A 25,472-nucleotide genomic window follows, 5' to 3' on the forward strand; every position below is an offset into this window, starting at 1 on the left:
CCAGCGGCGTGTTCTCCAACGCAGATTCGGGTCTTCCAGCGATTCACTAAGGTTGTGCACCTGATGTCCACCAGGTGTCGCTGCTGCGCTGAAGTCCACCGAGGTCCACTGGAGTTCACCAACCTATTCCCGGTGCATGTGAGTGATTGATTTTGCAACACAATTCGTTGGGTTTTCCGACGGCCACGCCCCCCTCGATTTCTGTCGCGTGCAAGCCGGCGCCGATGCGCCACAATCCCGGGGGAATTCATCGCGAATCGGAAAAATTTGGGAACCCCGTGGAAAAAAGCGATTCGGACCTTTAGTAAATGTGCCCCACTGTCTTTTCAGCAGGGTCAATGGGGGACATGTATCTTTATTTCTGATGTTTTATCTCTTTAAGTTTTTAAACTTTTTGTTGTTTGGCACCTTTTCAATGTGAATTTTGCTGTTGTCTCTCAAGTAAACCCTTGTCTGCCCCTTGTGCAGAGCCTTATGTATCTTTGGTTTCCAGATATTCTGTGCAACGTTTTTCCATAACTATAATTTTTTTTGTCTATTTTTTCAGGCTGCAAATCTGCACCTGGTCCAGGGAAGGTGCAGGGAAGGATTGTATCCACTACTGAAGTCCAGCTGCACAGCTACTTGCCACATTGGACCCCTTTGTAAACCTACTGGGCTTTGAAAGTTTGAAGTTTGGCTGCTAGTTTTTTTCTTTATTTCAAATTTTTTGTATTTACAGTTTATTAAAATCTATTTGTTACTTCTAAATTCAACTTGATTTCAATGATGTATTGTGACCCAGTTACATGTGTTTATGTGAGTTGTAATTTCTAGGTTTAGTAAATTCCAGGGTGCGGTTACACGTGGCGTTTTTCTACATTGCTGGAAGTGTAAGCAACTGCCAAAATATTGACACGGCTGCTTATACTTCCAGCAATGAAGAAAAATGCTTTCAAAAAGCCAAACCCAAAGTAACATGTAAAACGTCTGCGCAACGCAGGCAAACGCATCGCAGACACCACGTGTGACCGCACCCTCATTTTTCACCATCTCCCTGGGGTGCGGAGTACTTAAAAATGAAGGCCATGGCCTCAAATGCACATGTCCAAAATTTACAGAAGTGTCCACTCCTGTACATAACCCCCTCACATGGCTTGTGTCCATGGGAATTTAAGACATTTGCAACAAAAAGTCTAAAAAAAAAGTCAAAGTCACACCGGCCTGGACAGGAAAAACTATACATGAAAAAAGACATAAATATACACAAAAAAAAAAATTCTCAATTATGCCAAAAACAAAGGAACTAAGATACATGTTCCTCAATGTATTTAATCTATACATCCAAAAACCCTCTCTTCTATTGAGATCGCTCTACTATTAATATTATCAGCCCTCCGGTGTCCCCGACTTCCCATTGTGCTACAGATTTTTAATCTATTTTGCGCACTGATCTCATGTTTCGATCTCATGTCCTAAGGATTTCAAAAATAAGCTCCGAGTCTCCTGATAAAAATCCATGTAGTCTATCAGTCGGAGAAAATTCCTATTCTGCACGTTGCTGAATCTGACTCAAGAGGCGGCAGCTGTGCAGCGCGTCATAGGGGCGAGCAGGAGGAAGGCGCAAATCACACAGTCTCAAGATTTCTCCTGTACTCATAACCGCCCCCTACTGGTCATTCATCTGTCGTGGATAGTGAGGCGAGGAAATTTTCTAAAACAAAGAAACTATTCCTTATCAGAAATAATAGTGGCAAATAAGACTCAGCCAAAGTTTTCTTAAAGGGAACCTGTCACCAGATTTTACCCCATTAACCTAGCCGCAGCCTCACATGGGGGATGACATGTCCTTTCTAGAATTCCCTCTTTTATGTGACATATCCCCCAAATTCACATGCACTTAGGGTCACTTCTAGGGAGTCACCATTAGAGGCTGGAGCAGGATATATATCTTGGGCTCTAGAGTACCTAGAACCATGGTTCTGGTGTCATATTAAAGATAAGAATTTCATAAAGTTTGGGGTTCTATGATCTATAGAACCGGATATACAGGTGGATAAAAATTGACATTGAATTAGATCAATATCTGTAACTCACATTTCCAATTATATATGTAACTGCCCGTGTCTCTGGATCTGGAGTTCACAGAACAACGAGCCTGATGTCATCTTAAAGATGTGATTCTTATTTTTAATATAATGGGGCAGATTTACTTACCCGGCCCATTCGCGATCCAGCGGCGCGTTCTCTGAACAGGATTCGGGTCCGGAGGGGATTTATGAAGGTAGTTCCTCCGCCGTCCACCAGGTGGCGCTGCTGCGCTGAAAATCATCTGAACGTGCCGGAATACACCGAGCTGGAGCAGGTGAAGGTAAGCGCTTCCCAAGCGACACATTTTCGATTTTTAAATGCGGCGGTTTTTCGGAATCCGTCGGGTTTTCATTCGGCCACGCCCCCCGATTTCCGTCGCGTGCATGCCAGCGCCGATGCGCCACAATCCGATCGCGTGCGCCAAGATCCCGGGGCAATTCAGGTACAATCGGCGCAAATCGGAAATATTCGGGTAACACGTCGGGAAAACGAGAATCGGGCCCTTAGTAAATGACCCCCAGTAAGAATGGTTTTAGGCACTAGAGAGGCCAAGATGTAGGCATTTATTTGAATAGGCATTCCACTCTAGCTTGTAAAATTGACTCATCTCATCTCAAGAGGGAATTCTAGAAAGGACATTTTATACTTTACCCGACGGAATTAGTAGTGTATTGGTGTAAAAGCTGGTGACAGTGTCACATAAAGATGGCTATGCTCTAACTTTAAAAAGAAGCCTTAGAACTTGACTTGAACGTAACATCTCATCTGACGAGAGTCACTCGTGTCTGAACAGATCCACCTTTATGACCTGAACAGAACAGATTGACAGTTTACAGACTAGCAACTTTTGGCTATTATTGGCACCTTTGCATCCTTTGAAAGCTGCAGCCTTTCCCAGTTCTCGGCATGCTGCCCTTTGCATATATACAAAGCTGCCCTTTCTGCTCTGCTCTAGGTCACCCATGTGAAATCACCCTCTCTCTCTCTTTTCTCACAGTCTGTACATACTGAGGGAGCAGGATGAGTCATAAATCTGCTGCTACAGCTTCTCCTATTCAGCAGAACTCAGAGATGTGAAGAAAGAAGCACGGAGGGTCTGCACACAAGGATTACATATATAGACCTCACAGTTTAAATGGTTAACTTATAAAAGTTACTATTGACTTGCATTGCCCAGAAAATAAGAATTCTGGAGCATCTTTCCTAGAACAATAAGGGGGAAAATTTATCAGGGCTTGCAAACCGGTTTTCTGGCGTACAAGCCTATTCCTGGCACACAGCCAGACATTGTGAATATTTCCCTCCTTACGCCATCTCCACGCCAATTAGGTGTCGAAGCGTAGTGGGCTGGAGAGGGACGTTCCTTCCCCACACGTGCACACTGCCTACACCCAGCGCCCCCTGGCGGAGCCTCCTGATAGATCCGGTTGGTGCAGGGGATGGAGGCACCATAAATCGCTGGTGCACTTACCTCCAGTGTATGATAAATGTGCCCCTTTGGGGGTCATTTACTAAGGGCCCAATTCGCGTCTTTCTGACGTACTACCCGAATATTTCCGATTTGCGCCGATTTCCCCTGAATTGCCCCGGGATTTTGGCGCACGCGATTGGATTTTGCCGCATCGGCGCCGGCATGCACGCGACGGAAATCGGGGGAGTGGCCAAACGAAAACTCAACGGATTCGGAAAAACCACCGCATTTTTTAATTTTTTTTTTTAAAATGTGTCGCGGAGCTTGCACTTACCTTCACTCAGCCCGGCTCGGTGTATTCCAGTGCGTTCCAGGGAACTTATGCGCAGCAGTGCCACCTGGTGGACGTTGGAGGAACTACCTTGGTGAATTCCGTCCGGACCCGAATCCAGCGCAGAGAACGCACCGCTGGATCGCGAATGGACCGGGTAAGTAAATCTGCCCCTTTGTCTTCTGCTGATATTCTGGTTTTCCTCCTAAAAATTAATGACTACTGATTGTTAACCTTCCTTTGTGATAAGGATGTGTGTCCCTACATAGTCATGTCTGATTGGACAGTACAATTGCAATAAAGAAAGTATTTACCATTAAATAGAGCCAACGGTTCTTCTTTATGAAACCCTCTATCTCGTCCTTATTAGGCTTGCATACTTTTATGCTAATGGGAACACAAATGGATTATAATATGGGTAGATTGGGTGGTAGTCAGTGGCCCAAGCCTTCTCGGGGGCTCATGGCCACCCAAACCACCCATTACATTTTATAATGAGAAGGACATTCATCCATGAAATCCTCATACATCTGTTCCTGCTCTCAATACACATGTACACAACAGCCATTTCAGGACCTTGAAAGGTCCTCCAAAGGTCCCGAAACCGCAGTTTGAAAACAAGCAGAAGAGACACATCCTCCATTCCCCAAAAAGCTGATTCTAGTAACATATGTAGGAAGTGATTCCAGACTTGTAGGGGTTATAATATTCCTACAGCCCAGGGCCCATGGCAGTCTTAATCCATCCCTGGCCCCCATAAAGAAAGCAATAATCCAGCTTCCCTATGTCCATCTGATATATATGTATTTATAGCCATTGCCCTATATACTGAGCTCAGGTAGTATTATGTAGCTGCACCCCTGTTTACATACACCCAGGGGTCTTTACAAACTTGTTAGTGACCACGTGCCCCATCACACCAATCCATCATGCTCAGAGTCACGTCACTTTCTGATGTAAGGACAGATGGGTCACCTACAGGTTTGCCCTGATGCACACAGCAGCATTTCACCCCTCAACCTGTAAGCGGACACTGCCGGATGCCCGGTGCCTGATGTGTGGGCAGGTTTGGGTTTTATACATAGAAAGCACTTACTAAAATGTGCTGGACTTATGAAATGAGATCTCTTTCCATACATAAAAGTTATATAAAGAAGGGTAACCCAAGGAGGAAACTACAAGTTTCTCCAAGGAATCTGATATTACTCTAAATTCTGGATGTATTAAAGTAGGTACAAGACGCTACAATCACAGACTGAGTGTCTACATGGAATTAGCAGGCGTAAAAGTCCAGAACGGGACATGTAATGACAATAATGATGTCAAATAAAGGGGCACAGATAGTGACGACCTACAGTATCTCCATGATAGGTCAGATCCCTGGATCCATGTCCCAACACAAAATTCTAGCGCACATTTGATATTTTTGCTTATGGAAAGGCCCTTGTTGAATTTTTATGGATGTACACATGCGGATAATTGTTGGTACCCCTATAATGAGAGAAAAACTAACATTGGTCATAGAAATAACTTGAATCTGACAAAGGAAAAAAATAAATTTAATTTCCATTAAAATAATCAAATGAAAGGCAGACATTGATTTTTTTACCAGATTTTTAGCAGATTTTTTTAAAATAATAAAACTCATGAAACAGGCCTGGGCAAAAATGATATTCCTGTGACTATAGTTGCACATATTGTTAGGGTAGGATTTAAGATATCCTCTTTTAGTGTGCGTTGGCTGTGTTTCCTATCAATAAGCATGCAAAGAATGACAAATTGCTGAGGCAAGATTTGCCAATGCTTTGTAAAAACACAAGAAAATGCAGCAGGTAACGAGTACCCCTGATCCCGGCTCTCACCACAAATTGTGGACGACACCTCCCCTCCTTCAGAGCACGGACCGGTCTGGAGCACGACCGTACAAATAGCATAGAAGAGCATATAGCCACACGTCCAGCACGATGCGGTTGGAGGTAAAATCACTTCTTTATTTTTCACATGATCGGAGTTAATTGAATCTAGGCTCGTACAGATACACTAAAACATTGGGGCAGATTTACCTACCCGGTCCATTCGCGATCCAGCGGCGCTTTCTCTGCGGTGGATTCGGGTCCGGCCGGGATTCATTAAGGCAGTTCCTCCGACTTCCACCAGGTGGCGCTGCTGCGCTGGAGTTCCCCGGAATGCACTGAAATACACCGGCCTATTCCTAGTGAAGGTAAGAGCGAACCCCGCGACACTTTTTTTTTTAAATGCGGCGGTTTTTCCGAATCCGTTGGGTTTTCGTTCGGCCACGCCCCCCGATTTCCGTTGCGTGCATGCCAGCGCCGATGCGCCACAATCCGATCGCGTGCGCCAAAATCCCGGTGTAATACAGGGAAAATCGGCGCAAAACGGAAATATTCGGGTAACACGTCGGGAAAACGCGAATCGGGCCCTTAGTAAATGACCCCCATTGTATCACATATAAATAAAACATAACATAGTCGACAAAATGGCAACATGGAAAAGGAAATAGATATTATGCATAGTGTTTCAAATTGTTTCTTGATGAATATGCATCTTAAATAACCCGAAGCGGGATATGAAGTATACAATGTTGTCAGAGAAGAGAAAGAAAAAAGAAAAGAACATCAAGTGCACAAAATATGAAATAAGGCAGCATGGTAAATAGACGGTACAGTTGCTGAAATCAGATCTACATAGGATACAGTAAGTGTTAAATGACAATTTCATCAGTAACATAAGATGATATCTTGTCTGGCATTAAGGCCCTTAGGTGTCCTGGTTTCTAACAAAAAAATCCAAAAGGACTCCCTATTCAATCATTTTCTCTGATGGTCGCCCCCTCTCTTCGGACGGTTAACCCTTTCAATAGCCTGCCATGTGAACCCTATGCATTCTTTAGTGGACCTGTGGTACAGCCCACGTATTGGACCCGGCATAAGGTACATGAGATGACATATATGACATAAGTAGTATTACAATTAATTAAGATTTCACTGGGTGTTGTTGTCCCGTGGAATAATAAAAAACTGAGTTTTCTTGTGTAATATACGAGCACATCTTGCAGACACGGTGCCCGCATTTGTGGTTACCCGGATATGCAAGCCAAGGAAAGGTTTCTATCCTATTTTGATATAGACTTGGAGACAACTGGTTTCCTAGAGTGGGAGCCCTTTTTGGAATAAATCTAACTCCATCACTTACAAGATTATACAAGTCTGGATCTCGCGCAAGAATGGGGAGATTTCTCTTAATGATGCCCTTTATGGCATTGAACTGTCTGCTGAACGGAGCGCTGAACGTGAGAGTAGTTTTGTCCTGTACCCTATTCTGTTTTTTACTTCTATTGTCACCATACAGTAAATGATGTCTATTTACGGCCTCTATCCGATTCTCTGCCTTCTTTATGATATCCAATTGGTACCCTCTCTGTTGTAGCCTATTTGCCAATGCTTTGGCCCTGGGCAAAAGTCAGCACTGCGCAAGCATTATTTGGTTTCACAAATCTATATAAAAAAAATAGGAAAAAAAGCAGAAAGGGAGGAGAGTTCCCAGCTTATGAAGTCTCTTGATTGGAGAACTTCCCTGCTGTCGCACATTGATGTCAGGTCCGCATTCCTTTGCTTCAAAACTTTGAGGTGCAGTCTAAGATCTCGGCACCATCTTGAGTTCATTGTTTCTATTACAGTACTTTTTAGGAAAATAAGACAAGTAGAAATGACAGGATTTGATCTATCAGCTAGGTTTAGCTTAACAATATTATTCAGATCTATAGGACTGTAGCCAACCGTCCTGGACGCAGTTGAAAAACAAAGCAATAAAAGGTAAACTTCAGTCTCAAGGAACATCAGTGTCAGATTGCACCATCCGTCGTTGTTTGAGCCAAAAGGGACTTAATGGGAGACAACCAAGGAGGACACCATTGCTAAAAACAAATAAAAAACAAGCAAAACTGGAATTTGCAATACAACATGTTGACAAGCCACAAAGCTTTTGGAAGAATGCCCTATGGACAGATGAGACTAAAGTCAAACTTTTTGGCAAGGCACATCAGCTCTATGCACAAAGATGGAAACATGAAGCATATACTGAAAAGACACTGTCCCTACTGTGACACATGGGGGAGGCTGTTATGTTCTGGGGCTGCTTTGCTGCATCTGGCAGGGCGTGTATGGAATCTGTGCAGGGTATAATTAAATCTCAGACTATGAAGGTATTTTATAGAGAAATGTTAAGCCCAGTGTCAGAAAGCTTGGGCTCGCCCGCAGGTCATAGGTCTTGCAACAGGATAATGACCCAAAGCACAGCTAAAAACTTTGTTTTACACCCCAGACAACTGGAGCAGTTTGCGCATTAGGAGTGGCCTAAAATATCTGTTGAGGATGCCTGCTGTCTATGGTAATTGTAGAACCGCCTCTCCTCTAAGTGTAGAGGATGCCCCCTGTCTATGGCAATTGTAGAACCGTCTCTCCTCTAGGTGTAGAAGATGCCCCCTGTCTATGGTGATTGTAGAACCACCTCACCTATAGGTATAGAGAATGCCCCTGTCTATGGTGATGGTAGAACCTCCTCTCCTCTAGGTGTAGAGGATGTCCCCTGTCTATGGTGATGGTAGAACCTCCTCTCCTTTAGGTGTAGAGGATGCCCCCTGTCTATGGTGATGGTATAACCGCCTCTCCTCTAGGTGTAGAGGATGCCCCCTGTCTATGGTGATTGTAGAACCACCTCACCTATAGGTATAGAGAATGCCCCTGTCTATGGTGATGGTAGAGCTGCCTCTCCTCTAGGTGTAGAGGATGCCCCTTGTCTATGCTGATGGTAGAGCCGCCTCTGCTCTAGGTGTAGAGGATACCCCCTGTCTGTGGTGATAGTAGAACCTACTCTCCTCTAGGTGTAGAGGATGCCCCTTGTCTATGGTGATGGTAGAGCTGCCTCTCCTCTAGATGTAGAGGATGCCCCTTGTCTATGCTGATGGTAGAGCCGCCTCTGCTCTAGGTGTAAAGGATGCTCCCTGTCTATGGTGATGGTAGAGCCGCCTCTCCTCTAGGTGTAGAGGATGCCCATTGTCTATGGTTGTGGTAGAACCACCTCTCCTCTAGGTGTAGAGGATGCCCGCATGTCTATGGTGATGGTGGAACCGCCTCTCCTCTAGGTGTAGAGGATGCCTCTGTCTATGGTGATGGTAGAACCTCCGCTCCTCTAGGTGTAGAGGATGCCCCCTGTCTATGCTGATGGTAGAACCTCCTCTCCTCTAGGTGTAGAGGATGCCTCCTGTCTATGGTGATGGTAGAACCACCTCACCTATAGGTACAGAGGATGCCCCTGTCTATGGTGATGGTAGTACCTCCTCTCCTCTAGTTGTAGAGCATGCCCCTATCTATGGTGATGATAGAACCTCCTCTCCTCTAGGTGTAGAGGATGTTCCTCGTCTATGGTGATGATAGAATTGCCTCTGCTCTAGGTGTAGAGGATGCCCCCTGTCTATGGTTGTGGTAGAACCACCTCACCTATAGGTATAGAGAATGCCCCTGTCTATAGCGATGGTAGTACCTCCTCTCCTCTAGGTGTAGAGGATGCCCCTCTCTATGGTGATGATAGAGCCGCCTCTCCTCTAGGTGTAGAGGATGCCCCCTGTCTGTGGTGATAGTAGAACCTACTCTCCTCTAGGTGTAGAGGATGCCCCCTGTCTATGGTGATGGTAGAGCCACCTCTCCCCTAGGTGTAGAGGATGCCCCTCTCTATGGTGATGATAGAGCCGCCTCTCCTCTAGGTGTAGAGGATGTCCCCTGTCTGTGGTGATAGTAGAACCTACTCTCCTCTAGGTGTAGAGGATGCCCACTGTCTATGGTGATGGTATAACCACCTCTCCTCTAGGTGTAGAGGATGCCCCTCTCTATGGTGATGATAGAGCCGCCTCTCCTCTAGGTGTAGAGGATGCCCCCTGTCTGTGGTGTTAGTAGAACCTACTCTCCTCTAGGTGTAGAGGATGTCCCCTGTCTATGGTGATGGTAGAACCACCTCTCCTCTAGGTGTAGAGGATGCCCACTGTCTATAGTGATGGTAGAACCGCCTCTCCTCTGGGTGTAGAGGATGTCCCTTGTCTATGGTGATGGTAGAACCCCCTCTTCTCTAGGTGTAGAGGATGCCCACTGTCTATGGTGATGGTATAACCGCCTCTCCTCTAGGTGTAGAGGATGCCTCCTGTCTATAGTGATGGTAGAACCGCCTCTCCTCTAGGGGTAGAGGATGCCCCCTGTCTATGGTGATGGTAGAACTACCTCTCCTCTAGGTATAGCGGATGCCCCCTGTCTATGGTGATGGTAGAACCTCCTCTAGGTGTAGAGGATGTTCCTCGTCTATGGTGATGATAGAATTGCCTCTTCTCTAGGTGTAGAGGATGCCCCCTGTGTATGGTGTTGAAAGGACTTCCTCTCCTCTAGGTGTAGAGGATGTGCCCTATCTATGGTGATGTTAGAACCGCCTCTCCTCTAGGTGTAGAGGATGTCCCCTGTCTATAGTGATGGTAGAACCTCCTCTCCGCTAGGTGTAGAGGATACCCCCTGTCTATGGTGATGGTAGAACCACCTCTCCTCTAGGTGTAGAGGATGCCCCTGTCTATAGTGATGGTAGAACCTCCTCTCCTCTAGGTGTAGAGGATGCCACCTGTCTATGGTGATGGTGGAGCCGCCTCTCATCTAGGTGTAGAGGATGCCCCCTGTCTATGGTGATGGTAGAACCACCTCTCCTCTAGGTGTAGAGGATGCCCCCTGTCTATGGTGATGGTAGAACCACCTCTCCTCTAGGTGTAGTGGATGCCCCCTGTCTATGGTAATGGTAGAACCTCCTCTCCTCTAGGTGTAGAGGATGCCCCCTGTCTATGGTGATGGTAGAACCACCTCTCCTCTAGGTGTAGAGGATGCCCCCTGTCTATGGTGATGGTAGAACCTCCTCTCCTCTAGGTGTAGAGGATGCCCCCTGTCTATAGTGATGGTAGAACCTTCTCTCCTCTAGGTGTAGAGGACGTCCCCTGTCTATGGTGATGGTAGAGCCACCTCTCCTCTAGGTGTAGAGGATGTCCCCTGTCTATGGTGATGGTAGAACCACCTCTCCTCTAGGTGTAGAGGATGTCCCCTGTCTATGGTGATGGTAGAACCACCTCTCCTCTAGGTGTAGAGGATTCCCTCTGTCTATGGTGATGGTAGAACCACCTCTCCTCTAGGTGTAGAGGATTCCCTCTGTCTATGGTGATGGTAGAGCCACCTCTCCTCTAGGGGTAGAGGATGTCCCCTGTCTATGGTGATGGTAGAACCACCTCTCCTCTAGGTGTAGAGGATGCCCCCTGTCTATGGTGATGGTAGAACCTCCTCTCCTCTAGGTGTAGATGATGCCCCCTGTCTATGGTGATGGTAGAACCGCCTCTCCTCTAGGTGTAGAGGATGCCCCCTGTCTATGGTGATGTTAGAACCTCCTCTCCTCTAGGTGTAGAGGATGCCCCCTTTCTATGGTGATGGTAGAGCCGCCTCTACTCTACGTGTAGAGGATGCCCCCTGTCTATGGTGATGGTAGAACTGCCTCTCCTCTAGGTGTAGAGGATTCCTCCTGTCTATTGTGATAATAGAATCACCTCTCCTCTAGGTGTAGAGGATGCCCCATGTCTATGGTGATGGTAGAACCTCCTCTCCTCTAGGTGTAGAGGATGCCCCCTGTCTATGGTGATGGTAGAACCGCCTCACCTCTAGGTGTAGAGGATGCCCCCTGTCTATGGTGATGGTAGAACCACCTCTTCTCTAGGTGTAGAGGATGCCCCCTGTCTATGGTGATGGTAGAACCGCCTCTCCTCTAGGTGTATAGGATGTTCCCTGTCTAATGGTGATGGTAGAACCACCTCTCCTCTAGGCACAGAGGATATCCCCTGTCTATGGTGATGGTAGAACCACCTCTCCCCTAGGTGTAGAGGATGCCGCCTGTCTATGGTGATGGTAGAACCTCCTCTCCTCTAGGTGTAGAGGATGTCCCCTGTCTATGGTGGTGGTAGAACCGCCTCTCCTCTAGGTGTAGAGGATTCCCCCTGTCTATGGTGATGGTAGAACCGCCTCTCCTCTAGGTGTAGAGGATTCCCCCTGTCTATGGTGATGATAGAACCTCCTCTCCTCTAGGTGTAGAGGATGTCCCCTGTCTATGGTGATGGTAGAACCGCCTCTCCTCTAGGTGTAGAGGATTCCCCCTGTCTATGGTGATGATAGAACCTCCTCTCCTCTAGGTGTAGAGGATGCCTCCTGTCTATGGTGATGGTAGAACCTCCTCTCCTCTAGGTGTAGAGGATTCCCCCTGTCTATGGTGATGATAGAACCTCCTCTCCTCTAGGTGTAGAGGATGTCCCCTGTCTATGGTGATGGTAGAACCGCCTCTCCTCTAGGTGTAGAGGATTCCCCCTGTCTATGGTGATGATAGGACTGCATAATTTCAGTTTATTTCCATATTTTGAGATACAGTTCACTGGGAAAAACTGGAAACAATCAGCTTATGATGATTTTACCTTTGTTTTTATCATCTTTGAATATAACATTAAACATAGAACATATAATATCATATCGGTCATCCACAGTATTCAGGAAGAGTATGGTACACATAACTATTGGTTGACCAAATACATTACTCATAGATCCAGGCGCAGTGACTGTGGGAATCTACTTATATTTGTTATCCATAGCCTCCTTTCTTCTAAAATCAACTTTTAAAATCAAAACTATGTTAATGAGTCTGAAGGACTACTATAGCGCCTCTGTGATTTGGCTTTACAGGCTGTTACAATGTTTCTCCTTCCCCCTGCTCCCTCTGCACTTGTGCAGTGAGAACTTACTGCTTCATTCTCAGTGCTGATAGAGCAGGGGGAGACAGTGTAACAGTCTGTAAATCCAGATCTCAGAAGGGTTAAGGTAGTCCCTCAGGCTTATTAGCATAATTTAAAGAGTTGAAATTAGAAGGAGACCATGGATAACAAATATAAGAAGACACCACAGTCACGCTGCCTGGATCTATGAGTAATGTCCCTAGTTTATCATGAAGGATTTTGATGGTAGATTTCCTTTAATAATAGATATTGTGGATGACGTTACCATGTAGTAGAAAGAGTAATCAGATCATAAGACACCGTCCAATACTCTCCTTTTACAGGGCCACATATCCAGAGGCCCGAGTTAAATTTGTAGAAACATAAATGTTGATCCAGGACTCCGGGGTAGGATTATAATCCTTCAATGCTTTATTGTATAGCTAGATTAAAATAACAGGGCTAAACAGGAACACAAAACAGGTGTAGCAGACTCACGCGTTTAGCGCCTTGTCTTAATCATGGTTGGTTTGGACAACCTGAAGTCGAAACGCATATCTCTGTTCCGTCTGTTTTGTGTTCCACTTTGTCATAGTTATTTTAATATATTTAGACATTACCATGTGTTACAATTCAGATGTAAAAAGTGGTGGAGCCGTGACAACCTCCAATTCACATTCATTCAACAGTGTTCCTCAGTAAATAAGACCTTAAAGGACACCTGTCATCAGGTCTCTGTCACTTGTCCTGTCACCTCTACCTGTTGAAGCAGCTCACAAGGATCCCATCCCAGCCTTTATCTAGTTATTTCATACATTATTCATTGTAAAATCATCTATTCTTTATTATGTAAATGAGGCTGGTCACATGGTCAGAGGCAGTGATGTCACCCCTGTTACCCCTCCCCTCTCCTCCCCCTGCTCATGTCTGTGTGTAATGTATAGTAAAGCATAGCTAGTATCTGCTGACATGCTGCATCCTCCTAATATACAGGTGAGAGACACAGACATCAGCTACACATGAATCTGACATGTTCTGCTATAACACGGCTGCATGGAGCTGTTGTATCTCTCCTATACACACACACATGCACACACAGGCTGCAGGGGGCGTGGCCACCAACACCAGGATACGGTCCTGGCTACATAGGGTTTTAAGGAGCCTGGAGCCACTCAGGCTAATTTGCATAATATTTAAAGTCTTTTATTTTAAAAAACAAGGGAATAAGAAGCTTAAAGAGAAGTGGATCCTGCTAGAGGGAACGTACACCAGTATGTCTGTGTGCATGGTTTACAATCTACCTGGTGGTAGATGTTATTTAAGGAGTTTCCCCATTATTGATATTGATATAGATCTCCTACTGTATTTACAGATAAATATGTAACCTCAATACTGCCAGGGTCTTGAATATCCTATTTCTCCTTACTTCAACATTGGGAAGGAGGACTTGGATGGGTTTTCCATGAATTCTAGAGACCCCTTAGAAGGTTGGGCAGGCGCGGCAAAAAAACCACACACCGTGTACTCACCATTAGAAATGAGCGACCCGGACATTATGTAGGATTGGTGGCCCTAGGAACTAGCTATGGCTGTCACTCGCTAGGGGGACACCCTATTTTTAGCACTTGTGCCCAACCAGAATTTCTAAGGAGCCGCAGGACCTGCTTTGGTCAATCAGTGGTCTTCTCCTGACTCAACATGGAAATTGGAAGCTGGAACAAGTAAAGTCTACTTTATTTTTTTCCACCCCTACACCGGTCTCCAAAAAATTTCCATAATTCCTGGAAAAACCCCTTTAAATAAGCAGCCAAGAATGCCACATAGTGAGGAAAAACAGGGAAATGTAGAAATATATCCGATACTACGATAGGTGTGGAGTATTGTGACCCTGGACCCTATGGATGGCCAAATGGTTGCATATGAGGAGACCAATATTACAAATTATCGTGAGCCATTTTCATAACAATTTTTGCACGTGACCACAATATTTCTTCATTTGGGCACTTACGAGGTAGTAACAATGCTCAAAAATACAATTCAAAACTCTACGTGAAGCGGTTTCTTTTAACATCCATCATTAATATCAATGTACCTAATAAACAAAAGTAACATTTCTATATCCTAATTGTGAAGCTCAGGAAAGGGACAACTCATATCAGTCAGTTTTTTTGGGCATAATTTTGCTGTTGATCCACTGCACATAGTTAGATACTTTAGTATACACCCCAGGCTTGTTGGCCCTGCCACATCCATCACCCCAGCTGATGATTCCGTACAGATAAGAGACCTTATCCTGCTGACAAGCCAGCGGCCCTCCGGAGTCACCCTAAAATAAAAAAAAGAAACTTAATGCAAAGTTTGTAAGCAATGTGTGGTCTCATAATTTATGAGGAAATATCAATTATGTATATGCAGTAGTGGATTATAATACAGATTTTTGGGGCGGTAGCTTGGGGCCCAAGCCTTATAGGGGGCCCATGGCCACCTAAACCACCCACCAAATTTTATACTGAGAAGGACCTTCACCCATGAAATTCTCATTCATCTGTTCCTGCTCTCAATACACATGTACACAAGAGCCATTTCAGGACCTGTGAAGGTCCTCCAAAGGTCCTGAAACCACAGATTGAAAGCAGGCAGAAGGGGCACATCCTCCATTCCCCAAGAATCTTGATTCTAGTCCCATATGTAGGAAATGATTCCAGACTTGTAGGGGCAATAATATTCATACAGCGCAGAGCCCATGGTAGTCTTAATCCAGCCTATGTATATGCCAGGTCAGGTTCTCAACAAAAAGTTTGGACCTTACCTGACAGGCGTCTATGTAACAGTCGAAATATCCAGCACACAACATGTTTTCACTGATATCGGATCCGTAGACTTCAGGACTGCTGCATTGGTTATCGGACACTATGGGCACGATGGCTTCTTGTAAAACGTTTGCATAATCCATTGCCTCTGAAAATGGAAACAGGTTCAGGTTGGCTCATGGTAATCTCTTCTCTGTAGTGTAGGACATCACATGTTACATGTCTCTTATCTCCTCCCTTCATGTCTTATAACGGATTGCGTATCTTTTGCACAGTGTCCGTTAAGCAAATGAGCAATGTTGGTGTAGACAGGAATTATAACAATACAACTTCCTGCAACCATTACAAATAGTAACTCTGTAGTTGCGGTGACATATAGTGCATGTAACTATTTTTACCTCCATATACAGCCATGGGTAGCACACACCTCCCAACTATTCCGTACCTAATGGGACAGTCCCGTTTTTCGGGCTATGTCTCGCTATTCCGCCCGGTGGGAAGTCTGTGCCTGGACATCAACTCTGTTGGTATCCTCCCTGTGCCTCCTCCCTACTGCTTTGTGTAGCAGAGCCCACAGGTGCGATGTGGTACTTTCATCCCTGCCTGCCGGCTTCACTGCTACATACAGCAGGAGGAGAGGAGGAGAAGAGCAGAGCTTCTGCGGGGGAACAGTGAGTATCTGAGTTTATCATTTACTGTGGGGGGTCAAATAAGAGGGGGAGCGGCTGGGGGCAAAACAAGAAGGGAGATGCTGGGGGGTAAAGTAAGAGGGGGAGCGGCTGGCGGTAATATATGGAGGGAGCTGCTGGGGGTAAAATAAGAGGGGGAGCGGCTGGGGGCAAAATAAGAAGGGAGATGTTGGGGGGTAAAATAAGAGGGGAGCTGCTTGGGGTAAAATAAGAGGGAGAGCTATTGGGGGTAAAATAAGAGGGAGAGCTATTGGGGGTAAAATAAGAGGGAGCTAAAAGGGGTAAATTAAGAGGGGGAGCTGCTGGGGGTAAAATAAGAGGGAGAGCTATTGGGGGTAAAATAAGAGGGAGAGCTATTGGGGGTAAAATAAGAGGGAGCTAAAAGGGGTAAATTAAGAGGGGGAGCTGCTGGGGGTAAAATAAGAGGGAGAGCTATTGGGGGTAAAATAAGAGGGGGAGCTGCTGGGGGCAAAATTAGAGGGGGATCTGCTGGGGGAGTAAATTAAGAGGTGGAGCCCCCTGTAAAATAACAGGGGGAAATGCTGTGGAGGGGTCAAAATAAGAGGGGGAGCTGTTTGGGGGACACAATAAGAGAGGCAGATGCTGGGGAGCACATGGGGGGCTTTAATATCAGGGGTTGCTGATAGCACAATATAAGAGGGGCTACAATGCGACAGGGAGCTGGGGGGAAACAATGTGAAGGGGAGATGGAGGTACTAAGTTGGAAATTATACTGTGTTAGGGGGAAGTAAGGGGCAGAGCAATAGGCCTGGCTTAGGGGAAAAATAATTTCTTTTGTCCTTTTTATTTTTGCTAGGAAAGTTGGTGGTATGGAACGTGGTCTTATAGGTGGGTGGCTGGTGACTAGTAAATGTAGTAAGTGCTGCCATGGAGTCCGCACTGATGGGCTCCCATCAAAGAGCTTCCGCCATGCTCTCCCGACCGAGCGCAAATTTCCTTACGATTTTTCCGGTATTTGCTGTTTTATTTGTTTATCAGTTTTGTATCCAAATTATATAGTCCGGTTCTGTGGGCAAAAAAAGTTTCTACATGTTCACGAGGTGTCACTATTACTATATCCTTCCATGGTATAGTTATTCCTACGCTACCATTTATTTTACTCTCTGGTCTATTAGGTAAATTGTATTATTGCTCCTATGTAGGTTATTACATGTGCACTATATGGTGCTTATCTTTATACAATCAATATAATAGCTTTAGGATATCTTCTCTGGTCCGATAAAAAAAAACAAGACAGTTTTCTATGTAGGCTTTGTCAGAGGACCCCCACCGACATTGATAGACATTGATTACAATGGCTAAAGAGAGGGAGATTACAATTATATTACAAAACAAGGTTTTTCAGTGTTTTTCAGGGAGATGAATGAATTCTCTACTTAATCTTATGGTGGTGGGGGATTTATTCTTTTCCCATCTGTAAAGTCTTGTATTCATAAAAGAAAATCTAACATTCACACTGTGCCACAAAAGAGCTGACTCTTGTGATGCCTTACAGTGAGAAGCCGTGAAATCCTCCAACAAGTCCTAACATCCAGTGGGAATCCTTCTGTGCCCCTTATTATAAATATGTAATACCTAGAAATACGTCTCTTCGGGGGCGCACTGACACTGAGGAGCAGCACGGATCTAGATGATAGACGAATGTGAACTGGAAATATAATTGCAAATTCTACAATTCATCTTAGTCACTTGTAAAAGATTTACAAAAATTCATTTGTTTCAAAAAATGAGAAAAATAAAATCTTGAGGTCTTATTATTCATAGTAACTATTTTGTGTATTTTTTGCGTTTAAATAGTTCTACAGGATAAGTAGATAAAACTACAGGTTTTGCAAACTGGGGTCCAGTATTCTGTTAGAGCCCGGGCCCACCGGAGAATCCTCGGGTGCTCTGGTGGGACAGTCCGACAGCGGTGCAGTGCATGGAAGATATTGTGGTGTTACTCCTCATGTAAACACACACTATACTACTGATTTAGGTAAAGTAGGTGGCTCATTTGAGGGGAGTGGTCAGACCTCATTACAGCAAATCGGCTTACATTTACTTGAATAAGGGCCGCTGCAGTGACTTGGTTGAGGACAGAGCTTTTGAGTTAATCTGCGTAAGAACAGCTAATCTCTTGCAATGCTGAGTACTGAACTGTTGGCAATCTGATACTGAGGATTTATCCTCTGAATAGGACATTAACATTTAAAGGGATTGGTCACTAATATCAAACTTGACCACTTTTAGGTTTAGGGTCATCCATATTGTACTTACCCCTCATGTAAGGACTCCTGTGACACTCTGGTTCCTTCTGGCAGGTCGAGAGGCCCGTGCGGTCAGTACTGTCTGCATCATTTCATAACCACTCCCATAGAAGTGGTTGGTGGGGAGTGCAAAGGACATCTAAACACCCTTCCAACCACTGACATAGGTGTGGTCATCTCCGAGGAGTTTGCATACAGTAATGACTGCACGGCCCCCTCCATCTGCCGGAAGGCAGCAGGACACAAGATGTCACAGGAAGCCCAGAGTCCTGCTACCTTTAGCTTGCATGACCCGCGGCTTACATGGACTTCGGATAAGCTTTACCAGGGTAAAAATAATATGAGTGGCCCTTGGCCCTATTAGGTTCTTGTATTTACCCTGGCAAAGTTTGTGGCCAACCCACTGAGTATTTTACTTTGTAGATGTAGATGCTTCAAAATTAGACCTCTTAGAGAAGAAAGGTTTAACCATTTTGTATACTACTGTATATGGATGCCTCCTTAATGTCAGAAATATCACCACTACAAACAAATCAAAGACCCTATTAGTGACCTAGGTGCACAAGACATGTCACTGGAGTCACCTTCCTCCAAAAATAAATTGGCACAAGAGTTCAATAATACAGCAGGAAGTTCACCTTCACTCATACGGCCCCATCCGGATATATCACACATGTAACCTTCTTCAAAGGTCATACCATCGCCTGGTAGACAGATCGTCTGGACAAATGGCGTCTTCTTGGCGCAATGGTTATCTTTTCTTTTCAGCCTTATTAACACTAGAAAACAATGGATATCAATGGAATGTAGTAAATGGCAATACACTGTTACACCAGAATGATCTCCTGAAGAGAAGGGGGGATGTAAGTGCAGTCCTTTTAAAGTTTTGGCTCAAAGCGGCCAAAGAGAACATAGTTATGTCATGGCTTAGTGCAGGGTCAGGCCAATGTGCATCCACAGGCCACATATATATCTACAATTAAATAAAAGGTGATATTTTCCCACCACTAGGGGTCAGGCATGCAGACAAGTACAAGAGCTTGTACTGAGAAGAACACCAGCTTACTGCACCCTATCTTGTAGGGTCCAGTAAGTCCTTGCAGGACACTTGGGCCCTACTGTTTGGGCCCCTCATGAGCTTCCTTAAAGAAGACTTTTTCACATGCATGCATCCACTATTAATTTGGGAACATCCGGCAATTATCATAAGATAGTTATATGAGCTTTTCTTACTCACCAATGTCATGTTCATTGCGTTTATACACTGAATAATCCGGATGGAAGATATATCTGTCGATTTCAAATGTCTGAGTGACATCTGTTGTCTTATTGAAGAACTGTTGTCCCAGGACCACTCTTACTTTTGATTTATGGGGGCTAAGTGACAAAAAAAGAAGCAGTAAATTTTTCTTGCCTGGAATTGTGTATCTAATCTTTAGGATCAGATATTGGTTTTATAAATGATTGACTCAGGTGTTATGGAAAACCCCTTGGGGGCTGGAGCAGAGGTGGCAAAAAATAGTACTTTGCCCGAGTGCCTAGAGGGTCATGCGACCCACTTTGGCCAATCTGTGATCTCCACAGCCATAAAACGTAACTTCCTCTGAGTGATGTCCTGTGGGCTAAGGCCATGGTAAGTCCCGTGACCTCTTCTCCTCACAACTTCTGACCTGGTGCTGTATCAGAATACCATAAGTATTTCCAGCATGTGGGAATTGTGTAAAGCTTCTTTATTTTTCCCCTTCCTCCCCCAGAAGGTTTTCCGGAGTTCTTGGGGACTTCTTTAGGGCCTTTTCAGGCCTGGACATAAAGCGGTAAACATTAGGGTTGTGCGGACCAAAACCAACCAGCAATATTCAGGTTCGTGTTGAGCATTGCAAGTTCTGGTCCCTGAGCCCATACTTATGATTCAGCATGATCACTGCCGGCCCTCTTTAAATGTCCTTAAAATTCAGTTTCCTGAGGATTGTCGCTCCCTGATGACATCACAACTTTGCTGGTGGCATTTAATTGACAACACCCATGAGTGGTGCAAGTACCTATCATGGGGGTTACCTGTGGGCTGAGTGTTTTGGTTATAATAACTATAATAGAACCCTATTTTAAAGGTGGCTTTGGAGACAACTGTGGTGCACGGGACCTTGGATCCAACACCGTTATTATCTTGGGTTCCTACTTCTCATCTGTAAATAGGGGATAACTGAATCATGAGCCAAGTATGAAGAAACTGTAATACCAGACAATGCCCGTGGATAAGAGTGGCGCTGTTTCTTGAAGATAATCACACTATTTTTTTATATCCTAACTAACCTCTCAACTCAAGTCATATGTGAAGGATTAGCTACCATTTCTGGTCTGAGGAGCTCTTTGTCAGACCGTACCATTCACTGTTCAATTTAAAGAAGTTTTACCATGTGAGAGGATATAGGTTTTTTTTCCAGCCTCTGAAACTAATGGGCTGATTACACAATAGGCAAAAAATAATAGGTGATATAATTAGATTGAATATTCTTCTTTAAAACATCGAATATAATTATGGATAACTTTGAAATGATAAAATTCTGTCCACATGCAGCCACCTCTAGGGGGAGCTTATTGTATTCAGTCTTGGAATTACTCTTTTTGGCTTCTAACTATCTACTAGAAGCAGCAGGTGATCCATGGAGGTGTGACAACTAGAACCATGGGTATAGAGCCCACTGTGCCAATACAGGAGGTGCCCATCTCCATTCCAACACTACTCTCCGATCATCTTATGCCCTAGACAATACGTCCATGATAAGCATGATGGGGGGGGAGGGGCATGACCCCGGTACTGTATAACTTAATGCAATGTAAAAGAACACTTTTTAAAAGAAATTTGCACATTTGGTGGTTTTTATGGGCAGCTTTTCATCAATGCAAATAAAGCCCATTATCTGAGCAAATGGCTTTTCTGGAGTCTGAATCGGTGCAGATAACAAAGACATTACCCATTGCAGTTTTATCTACACAGTCGGTCTCACACAGTCACTTTCAATTATGCAGAAAAACTATAAAGAGCCGAGTGGCGGCCAGTATTATAGGAAGGGAAAGGGAGGTAGTTACTGGATTTATTCAAGCCGCTCTAAGTGTTACACTGACTCCGTGAAGTAGAACAGTCACCGCATTCACTCATCAGAGCTGCAAGACAGTTCAAGGATTTTAATACCAAAAGAAAAAAAAACTACAATTTTACATGGCGTTTTATAGCAAAATATAAATTAGAAAATTTTTAAAGAAGAAAATTAAGGTATCACATGCATTAATGCATTCCATAGAGAACCTCTAATGATCGGGCCTAAAAATTGTAGGGATTCTTTTTTATTTTAAAATGAGTCATTTTGAAGTTTTTGTAGTTTAACTAAAACTAAACCAGAGACAAGATTTTTGGGTGGGTTCTTGGTATCATGTACATAGAGAAGTGCCTAAAGTTTGTCCATTGAGAGCTGTCCGCTCTTTTTTTGGGATGTTGTCAGGAACAGCAGGAATAGGAATAATACACACACATGCACACACACATACACATAAATACAAATACATATACATACATACATACATACACACATACATACATACATACACACACACACACATATATACACATACATACATACACACATACATATACATACACACATACATACACACATACATATACATACACACATACACACACACATACATATACATACACATACATACACACATACATACATACACACACATACATACACATACACACACATACACACATACGTACACACACACATACATACACACACACACACATACAAATACATGCACACATACATACATACACATACACACACATATATACACTCACCGGCCACTTTATTAGGTACACCTGTCCAACTGCTCGTTAACACTTAAGTTCTAATCAGCCAATCACATGGCGGCAACTCAGTGTATTTAGGCATGTAGACATGGTCAAGACAATCTCCTGCAGTTCTCCCGAGCATCAGTATGGGGAAGAAAGGTGATTTGATGCCTTTGAACGTGGCATGGTTGTTGGTGCCAGAAGGGCTGGTCTGAGTATTTCAGAAACTGCTGATCTACTGGGATTTTGACGCACAATCATCTCTAGGGTTTACAGAGAATGGTCCGAAAAAGAAAAAACATCCAGTGAGCGGCAGTTCTGTGGGCGGAAATGCCTTGTTGATGCCGGAGGTCAGAGGAGAATGGGCAGACTGGTTCGAGCTGATAGAAAGGCAACAGTGACTCAAATCACCACCCGTTACAACCAAGGTAGGCAGAAGAGCATCTCTGAACACACAGTACGTCCAACTTTGAGGCAGATGGGCTACAGCAGCAGAAGACCACACCGGGTGCCACTCCTTTCAGCTAAGAACAGGAAACTGAGGCTACAATTTGCACAAGCTCATCGAAATTGGACAGTAAAAGATTGGAAAAACGTTGCCTGGTCTGATGAGTCTCGATTTCTGCTGCGACATTCGGATGGTAGGGTCAGAATTTGGCAACAACATGAAAGCATGGATCCATCCTGCCTTGTATCAACGGTTCAGGCTGGTGGTGGTGGTGTCATGGTGTGGGGAATATTTTCTTGGCACTCTTTGGGCCCCTTGCTACCAATTGAGCATCGTTGCAACGCCACAGCCTACCTGAGTATTGTTGCTGACCATGTCCATCCCTTTATGAGCACAATGTACCCTGTAACATCTGATGGCTACTTTCAGCAGGATAATGCGCCATGTCATAAAGCTGGAATCATCTCAGACTGGTTTCTTGAACATGACAATGAGGTCACTGGACACAAATGGCCTCCACAGTCACCAGATCTCAATCCAATAGAGGATCTTTGGGATGTGGTGGAACTGGAGATTCGCATCATGGATGTGCAGCCGACAAATCTGCGGCAACTGTGTGATGCCATCATGTCAATATGGACCAAAATCTCTGAGGAGCTTCCAGCACATTGTTGAATCTATGCCACGAAGAATTGAGGCAGTTCTGAAGGCAAAAGGGGGTCCAACCCGTTACTAGCATGGTGTACCTAATAAAGTGGCCGGTGAGTGTATATAAACCTGTCCCTTCTACTCAGAGAGCCTGCTGTAGTATGCAAGTAGAATTCTGCTACAGCAGTCACTCAGAGCAAAATAGGCCATGGGGTATGTACTCACACTGCTGTGCTCTTAGTTCTGTGCACATTGACTAGCTCCACAGCCCCTTCATGCTTCTCAGAGTGACAGCTGCAGTATTCAACTAGAATTTTGCTACAGACGTCACTCAGAGCAGAAGAGAGGGTTTGTGGAGCGGAGGACACATCCATTTTGCAATTGGAAGCATTAATATCCTGGAATATAAATCCTAGGCTGTTAGCTGGAACTTGGATGGTCCTTTTAAACACCGGGAAGGTGGTGTGTACTGTTTCTCATCAAAGTATACACATTGGCTATTCCACATGTGGGTGAACCATATCCCTAATAAAAAAAACAAATATTACAATGTACCTGTCAGCGAAGCAATGGGCGGCCGAGACGACCCAACAGGGCATTACCAGGCTGCCAGCGCAGAAGACATTTCCAATGTATATGGCCGCCAGCCAAGGGTGAGAGCCGGGAAGAGCCGAGAGACCACCCAGGATGCGTCCTCTAGCTACAACGCGTTTCTCGTGCTTAACCCCACATTTCGGTTTTGTTGCAGCCAATACAACAGCCTCATCTTCAAGTACGATTCTCCTGCCTTTGTCATCTATAATATTCAGAGAATGACGCATCAGTTACTATTACATTACACAATATTCTGCTTTAAAAAAGAATATATAATAATTCATACATTATAAATTGTTCTTTATAAAATTGAAATTCTTACATTCTGTCCAACGGCTGCCACCTCTAGGGGGAGCTTACTGCATACAAGCCTTGTATTCAGAGGGGGGCAATATAGGATCACTTAGAACTACCGCTGTGCTCGCTATATCTTCCATGTGTCCCATTTGGAAATAGTCCTTTAAGTACAGTATTTTTCGGGCTATAAAGCGCACCAGAGTATAAGGCGCACCATCAATAAATAACTGCTAAAACGTCTAGGTTCATATATAAGGCGCACCGGATTATAAGGCGCACCGGATTATTAGGGTGAATGACCAGCAGGTGGCAGACCTGTGAACAGTTCAAGGCAGCTGTTGTCTGTAAGTACGATTCATATGTAAGGCGCACTGGACTATAAGGCGCACCTGATTATAAGGATGGATGACCCACAGGTGGCAGACCTGCGCACAGCTCAAGGCAGTTGTTGTTCGGTTCATATATAAGGCGCACTGGACTATAAGGTGCACCTTTGATTTCTGAGAAAATCAAAAGACTTTTTGTGCGCCTTATAGCCCGAAAAATACGGTAACATTTTGTCAGACTATGTTCATTGGATGCAACAGGGATACAACCACATTAGATATAAATGTGGGAATGTACCAAACTCTGGCACTCGTGCACAGCTGCGTCACCGGAGCTTTCCGGCTGTCGTGCCCCTCCACGCCTTCATGAAATTTCAATGCTTCTACACAGTGCTTCTGTTAATAAGTATGTTGAGTATGAACTTTATTACCGTATTTCATGCATAAATATAACTATTGTCTGTATGTAAATAAGGAACAAGGGTTCCCAGGGGCGTCACCAGAGCCCCTCCCAGCTCTGGCATTGACTTCCCCCTCAAATCCCTTGTGTCCGTCTCCCTGCTCCCTCTGTGCTTCCCCCTCTCTTAGTGCCTGAAATCTCATGGCTGTAGTAACATAAAACGTCAGCCAATAGGAAGAGGGAAGCACAGAGGGAGCAGGGAGGTAGACACAAGGGCTTTGGGGGGCATGTAAATGCCAGAGCTGGTAGGGGCTCTGTTGATGCCTGCAGGAGCCCATGTACCTTAAAGACAAAATTTAAATGTATACATAAAATACTGTAATAAAGTTTATAACAAACACATGCCCTGGGTGCCACCAAAGAGTGTGAATGGTTTATAAAGAGCATGCGGCAGGTGGTGGATTTCCGAGGGATTGTATG

At 44.6% G+C, this 25,472-nt stretch overlaps 1 protein-coding gene across 2 annotated transcripts in view; it reads right to left on the bottom strand.

Moving 5' to 3' along the window:
* Positions 1 to 14,125: 14,125 nt before the first annotated feature.
* HGFAC (HGF activator) overlaps positions 14,126 to 25,472 on the bottom strand; it is a 37,921-nt gene continuing 26,574 nt past the window's right edge. For both annotated transcript variants that reach the window (XM_072126153.1, XM_072126154.1), the window contains 5 exons: positions 23,931 to 24,171; positions 19,658 to 19,797; positions 19,059 to 19,199; positions 15,461 to 15,609; positions 14,126 to 14,977 (listed from right to left, as the gene is read on the bottom strand). In XM_072126153.1, the coding sequence (XP_071982254.1) occupies positions 14,807 to 14,977; positions 15,461 to 15,609; positions 19,059 to 19,199; positions 19,658 to 19,797; positions 23,931 to 24,171 (842 nt within the window). In that variant the 3' untranslated portion in view covers positions 14,126 to 14,806. The remainder of the gene's footprint in view (positions 14,978 to 15,460; positions 15,610 to 19,058; positions 19,200 to 19,657; positions 19,798 to 23,930; positions 24,172 to 25,472) is intronic.

The sequence above is a fragment of the Engystomops pustulosus genome, chromosome 1 (genome assembly GCF_040894005.1).
Source record: "Engystomops pustulosus chromosome 1, aEngPut4.maternal, whole genome shotgun sequence".
Taxonomy (NCBI): Eukaryota; Metazoa; Chordata; class Amphibia; order Anura; family Leptodactylidae; genus Engystomops; species Engystomops pustulosus.